The sequence below is a fragment of the Canis aureus genome, chromosome 35, assembly GCF_053574225.1.
Source record: "Canis aureus isolate CA01 chromosome 35, VMU_Caureus_v.1.0, whole genome shotgun sequence".
Taxonomy (NCBI): Eukaryota; Metazoa; Chordata; class Mammalia; order Carnivora; family Canidae; genus Canis; species Canis aureus.
The window spans coordinates 26,214,811-26,222,030 of NC_135645.1; the positions used below are offsets into that span (position 1 = coordinate 26,214,811).

The window sequence follows — 7,220 nt, forward strand, 5'->3', positions numbered from 1 at the left end:
TGCTCAAGGATTCCCTTTGGGACAAAACTAAGCTGCTCTTCTGGGCATTGTAGATTGGAACATGTGTGACACGTCCAGGTGTCCCATTGGGCATAGCAGATTCTTTAATCATAAACAAAAAGTCATGCTAGTTTTAGCAACAGAAATTGCACTTTCTTGCTGCTATTTTCCAGGACAGATGACACTTCTGACAAGGTAATGCAAACTTCAGTTTATCTCAAAATTTTGAGGTTCTGAATGCCTTGAGTTGGAGGATCCTATCTGAACTGGTCAACCCACAAGATTTTAATGAGGCTAAAGTTCAGGACCTCCTTCAGGAGCTAAATTCAAACACAGTTGTCAATCTTCATGCAAACTGCAGCTGAGATGCTAAACCTACAGTGCACTTCCCACTTTAATCTGAACACACATGCGACAATTTACTTGCTATAGGTCAGGAAAAGAGCAAAGGAAAACCAAAACAAAGGACCACACTGGGCGGTGGTATATACCACCGCTCCTCAAAGGGTAAAGCCTACGAGCCTCTGGAGATGTGTTGAAATGAAATTTAACCTTTGATGGATCAGGGAAGATGCCTGAGAATCTTCACGTCCAACAAAGTGATACCGTGGACATTTTTGAACCCCAGGACCCTCCATCATTGGAGGGCCTAGATGATCTCAGAACAGGATCATTGGGGAAAGAAACAAAGTGGTAGAAGTAGCTGGAGCTGGCCTGCAAATAGAAGCAAGGAGACAAAAGGGACAAGAAAGACCAGCATGGTTGGGATCACATGGGGGCTGGAGGCTAGGTCAGGCACTTTGTATTACCCCACTTTTAAGTGAAACCAGTTACATATTTTGAACATGTTGGTAAGATGTGAGAGAGAAGTGACAATAAATGCTCATTCAGAAAATAATGATGTTATTTAGGTCAAAATATTACAAAGTAGAAATTATAACATTTTGATTTGGTTTCTGAAGAGTAGGAAAAAGCTGAACTTCCACAAAGGATGTGGGCACTGGCAGTGAGGAGGAAAGCAAAGGCTCTATAGGTTGATAGAGGCCTTAATCAGTTATTCTGTATCCTTAGAATTTGTTCATGAAAGCCAAAAAGGAGGGGATCCCTGGGTGGCGCAGCGGTTTGGCGCCTGCCTTTGGCCCGGGGCGCGATCCTGGAGACCCGGGATCGAATCCCACGTCGGGCTCCCGGTGCGTGGAGCCTGCTTCTCCCTCTGCCTGTGTCTCTGCCTCTCTCTCTCTCTCTGTGTGACTATCATAAATAAATAAAATTAAAAAAAAAAAAAGCCAAAAAGGAGGAGAAATAAACCACATAGATAAAAGAGAAGCCTTGTGAAATCACAGCAAAAGGGTAGATAATTTCAACATCATCCACATTTGAGTCAAATTGAATTCTCCCTTCAATTTTGTGTAATTATTTCTTGACTCATTGTGTTGCCTGTGAGTATAAACGTCTGTATTACTGTCCTAATGTAAGTAGTCTCCTCTGTTTTAATCATTGACATAGATGGGTCATGGTATCTCACTGTGGTCATTATTTGCATTTGCCCAATGATGAACTATATTGACCATATTTCTGTGTATCCCTGTTTGACACTCTTATATTTTGCTTACCGAAATTTTGTTGAAATACTTGCAAATTTAAAGGGAGTTATATATTTCTTATTATTCAATTTGGAGAATTCTTCATATTTTCAGGATACTCAGCTCTCACCAGATATATGATTTGCAAGTATTTCTCAAGGATCCTGATCTTCTTTCCCTCCCATAGTATATCACACTGGTCACTTAAGGTAATTGGACTTGGTATCAAGAAGCAGAAGCTACTGTGGACTTCTTGATAGACATTTGCCTACTAGAAGGAGAGAAGCTTTTTTGCTCTGCTGTTCTAATTGTCTTACCGCCAGAAGGAGGAATGTTTCCACCAGCCACACACATTGATTCTGTTGAGGAGAAAGTAGATGAGCAATAGGCCACTTTGTGCTCCTTCTTTCTCTGAATCATCATCATGCAAAGAGGGAAGCTACTCTGCTGGCTGGTGAGATGCCGAGGAGAATTGCACTACAGGGGAGATGAGGACAAGGATGTCTGAAATTCACATCACTCAGGGCCTCTCTCAGTTGGGTCATTCCCTACAATTAAGGTCATTGGAAAGCTCCAACAAACCTGTTGAGGCAGGATGTCTATTGGCTTGACATTTAAGGATTGAAGGTAAAGAAGAGTGACCGGGTCAAGAAAACTGACCAGCTGAGATGCTTGTTTTAGAAAAAGGGATTGTGGAAAGGGTAGTGGAGAAGGTAATTGTGAACACGAGCTATGACCATAGCTGTGCTTACAGAATTGAGGACTGTAATTGTCATAAGTAATTTGCTCCTCAGTTTGGTAAGAATATATTTGTGTTTGTTTGTTTGTGTGCTATGTGTGTTTGTATACAGACTCATCTATTGACTTATTTGTATATATGTATCCATATATGAATAGCAAATATCTTCAAATTCTTTCCACTCATATTCTCCTATCATGTAACATAAAATGCATAATTAGTGCTTAGTCATTACGTATAGCTAATTGACACCATTAACTATACACCATAGTGTTTAAGTTACCAGATATCAGGGAGAAGAGTAAATATTGCTCAAAGACGTTAGTCCATTTCCATGGGTTGGAGTGAATTCATTTCTGTTTTATACAGCATCGTTGTCTCAGGTGGAATTATGACTTTGCTATTGTTCTTACTTGAAGTTTATATAGTTTCAAAATTGTAAATGGATGCCAACTTGTATATGCCACTTTGATCACTCCACAGGATGTGCAGATACCTGGTTAAATGTGATTTCTGGTTGTTAACTGTCAGGGTGTGTCCAGACGATATCCTTATTAAGTTAGGGAGAGGAGATGGCCCTCCCTTGGGCTTTTGAGCATCATCTAATCCATTGAGAGCCTGAATGGAACCAGAAAGCATAGGAAGGTCTTATTCACTCTGCCTGATTGATTGACTTGTACAATTTGTTTTCTTTTGCCATGGGTGCTCTTGGTTCTCAGGCCTTCAGACTGGATGGACTCTATACTGTCCACCATTTCTGCTATTATCAGGTTCTAGCTCTACAGCATCATCTTTCCTAGGTGTATGCCTTGCAGAAAACAGATTGTGGGATATCTCAGGTTCCTTAATCATGTGAGCCAATATCTTATAACAAATGTCTCTTTATATATTGTTCACTTATATGTATTGTTGGTTCTGTGCCCTAGAGAGCAGTATCCAATACAAACACTAGCTGGATGTTTGGTGACTTGTTTACCTGAGAAAGAGAGGGAAATTTGTTGCAGTCATTAGCTGTTGACCTCAATTAACTCTATCTTGGAAGGTATCTTTTAAGAGGAGGTATCATTGCATTAGTACATCATGAGGATTACCTTGCATGTAAAATCTTGTTGAGAGTGACAGTCCAAATATTGATCCAGCTTGACAGATTTTCTAATGAAGACAGATTCTTACTATTAGCCTCATTAACAAGAAACAATGGACTTTGGTGATCATTACTCTTAATCATACTTTCAAGGAATAGTTATAAAAACATATATAATACTTCATCTTTTGTAGCAGATGCCCCATTGAAATCTGCACCCAGCTGCCCAAAAGGAGACTAAAGTACAAAACTGACAGTGGAAATCTTTAGAATACTTGCAGTGCTATTTCAGTAGTAAATAGAAGATGTGTGGAAACCGCATTTAACAAGTCTCTAATATATTGATTTAAAACATCTTTATTTCACTGATTATTTAAAACAATGGTCCCAACCCAATAACTTAAACTTGTTGAAGAAGAATCCCTAGCGTTGGAGCCCATCTGTTTTTGTTACTATAAACCTTCCAGATGATTTGCAGGCCAAGTAAACTTTAAGAACCGTTATGTTAAAGAAAAAGGAATGACAAAAGAGAGTTTAGGCTAGAGAGGTGTTCATACATACCTAATATATATCACTAAGTTTCTGCCCTACCTGGAACTCTAGTCTACAGCTCAGACTGAGAAATACCATTCTAGATTTGATTGGTCTTTATCTGGCTCCTACTTGTGTCCATGCTTTGTGCACAGTCGAGGAAATGTTGTCCTCAATTTCTCAACAAGAATTATAAAACATGAGTGAATGATTTTGGAGGAAGAGATTACAGAGTTGAATCAATGTCTCTTTTGGGGGGGCTGAATCAAATAATGCTAGGGAGAACAAAAGTATATGTGAACACACATACACAAGTATTTCAGATGTTTATTTGTACTCCCACCTAAAATCATTAACACTAGGGCAGTTATAACTGCAAAAGAATGTTTAAAATAAATCAACACAAAGCTAATATATGATCTGCAGACGAAATATACAATCTCCATGATACGAATCTAGATATCTTCGCATTTTTCGTTTTGGGCATCTACATGTATAAGCATGTGCATTGTAAAGTTATAGATGTGTATGCCATGTATATGTATCATCTGGTAGATATGATGATACACAATTATTGAAGGGGTTATTATTTAGTCTGATATCTGTTTAGTAGGAAAAATCTGACAGCAATGTTTTGGAAGTGAGAGTATCAACAAGATGTAGAAAAAGGATGACAAGATGACAGCAAATGTCAGAAGTGAGCAGTTTTAGTGGGAGGACCTCAGTGATACCACCAGAATGGTGATAGTAATCAGTGGTGAGAGAGGAAACGCAGAGGTGAACCTGAAATATGGTCTCTCATTATATGGTTTAGTCTCTGTTCACCCAAATATAACCCTGACCCCACTGTGGAAAAAAGTGATGGAGTCTTCAGATGGCAGAGCTGTATGGCCTTGAAATATATCATATTCAGGTTCTCATTAGAGAAATTACCCCATTACGGTGCTTAATGCATTTACAAAGCCACAGTGAAATGCAAACATGTAAAGTATTTCGTTTACCTTTAATAACTTTTATGTCATGAACACTTGATTAAAGTTCCTTCTATATTTTTTAACATATACACATAGTCATTTATTTGTAGTCTCCTCTTAACTCGTTTAAACATTAGGGCAAGTATAGCTTCAAAAACTGAACACTGATCAACACAGAGCCAATATGTAATCTATGCAGTTTGTGCCATTTTAATGAAAGGAGAACAGATATTAAGGTGAGTTCTAAGAATTTCTCTTTAATGTTTTTCTCAATGAATCTATGACTTTCTGGTTTCTCAAGCTGTAGATAATTGGGTTTAAGAAAGGAATTATGATGGTGTAAAAGAGAGAGTCCATCATATCTTGATCTTCTGACTGTGCAGCTACGGGACGCACATACATGAAGACCAGAGCACCATAGTACAAGGAGACAGAAAAGAGATGGGCCCCACAGGTGGAGAAGGCTTTCTTTATGCCTTGTAGAGACTTCTTTCTTAATATTGTGAAGAGCACTAGTGTGTAGGAGACAAGAACTATCAGAATGGTGAACATCTGTATTGACCCAGCAAAAATAAATACTATCAGATAATTAATAGAAGGGTCAGTACAGGTGATCTTAAGCAGGGGTATAATGTCACAATAAAAGTGATGTACTATGATGGAATCACAGAAGGTTAATCTGAATAAAAAAGAACTATGAATTATGGCATGGAGAAGTCCACCTAAAAGTGACAAAACTAACAGCCGGATGCACAGTGTATTAGACATAATCACTGGATAAAGTAATGGTTTGCATATGGCCACATATCGATCATAAGCCATTGTTGCCAGCAAAAAGCATTCCGTCGTTATACTGATTGCAAAGGAAAAAAACTGTATCATACATTCAGAGAGAGAGATCACTTTTCTCTTGGCAAAGAAGTTGACCAGCATCTTGGGGGTCACTGTGGATGATATCCAAGCATCCACAAGTGCCAGACTGCCAAGAAACAAGTACATGGGGATGTGAAGCTGAGGGTCATTCCAGATGAGAGCAATCAGACCAAGGTTCCCGACAATGGTGAGAAGATAGATAACCAAGAACACCAGGAACAGGGGAATGTGCCATTGTGGTTCATATGTGAGTCCTGTGAGAATCAGCTCTGTCAACAAGGTTGCATTTTCCTTTTCCATGTCCTCACCAGGTGTTACCTGAGTTGAAACAGTAAATGGGAAAAAACTCATTGAATTTACAACATGAAAATATGGAGAGAAAATTTGAAGTGAATTATGCATATCAGAATCCTCTCTCAATTTTGTGTGTTACCTCTTTAATGGGCAGACTCTTTTTTGAGGGCGTAGAAATAAATGCAACTATTTCAGTTTTTGAATGTATTGCAATCAACAGATCTGGAGAAATGAAAGACATTATAGTATGGCTCAAATTTATGGAATAGAATGGCTATGATATGGCAATTTTATGTTTGGGATATAGATGTAGGGTGAAGTAAGAGGAGCTTGATGGGCTTTAGTAATAAAATGAGCTGATAGCATGTGAAGTTTCTTAAACATTATTCATCAGAGACTAAGCATAGGAAAAAAACTTTTAATATGTGGTGGAGTAGAGAATAGGCTACTGAGGTGGGGAAATTGGGGTCAGCAATACTAGTCAAGAGAAAGTTACTACTATTCAGTGTTTTCTCAAACCAGAACCTATTGTAAAACCTAAATCTATATATATTTTAAAGATTTTATTAATTTGTCCATCAGAGAGAGAGAGAGACAGACAGAGAGAGACAGAGACACAGGCAGTGAGAGAAGCAGTCTCCCCATGGGGAGCCCAATGTGGGACTGGATCCTGGGTCTCCAGGATCAGGCCCTGGACCGAAGGCAGCGCTAAACCGCTGAGCCACCGGGCTGCCCTCAAGTCTGTATTTTTAATAAAACTTTCCCCAGGGGATCCCTGGGTGGCGCAGCGGTTTGGCGCCTGCCTTTGGCCCAGGGCGCGATCCTGGAGACCCGAGATCGAATCCCACATCGGGCTCCTGGTGCATGGAGCCTGCTTCTCCCTCTGCCTATGTCTCTGCCTCTCTCTCTCTCTCTGTGTGACTATCATAAATAAATAAAAATTTAAAAAAAAATAAAATAAAACTTTCCCCAGATTACACACTGGAACCTTTTATGCAAAATATAGATTGGAGGTTTTACTGAAGACATTGATTTAGTGGATCCACTATTTAGGCTAATAATCTGCATTCTACATGATCTCTAAGTGACTCAAGTGACATGGCTAATCCACGTGCGAAATGAGTCCAGAATGTAGATGCTGT

The 7,220-nt window shown here is 39.2% G+C and overlaps 1 protein-coding gene across 1 annotated transcript; it reads right to left on the reverse strand.

The window, feature by feature from the left end:
• Positions 1 to 5,154: 5,154 nt before the first annotated feature.
• LOC144305299 (olfactory receptor 5H2-like) lies at positions 5,155 to 6,084 on the reverse strand. The gene has a single exon (XM_077884046.1). The coding sequence runs from the start codon at positions 6,082 to 6,084 to the stop codon at positions 5,155 to 5,157; it is 930 nt and encodes a 309-aa protein (XP_077740172.1).
• Positions 6,085 to 7,220: the final 1,136 nt, after the last annotated feature.

Bases quoted from the DNA above. Each gene is read 5' to 3' on its own strand.
- LOC144305299 (XM_077884046.1), bottom strand. From the start codon at position 6,084: ATGGAAAAGGAAAATGCAACCTTGTTGACAGAGCTGATTCTCACAGGA.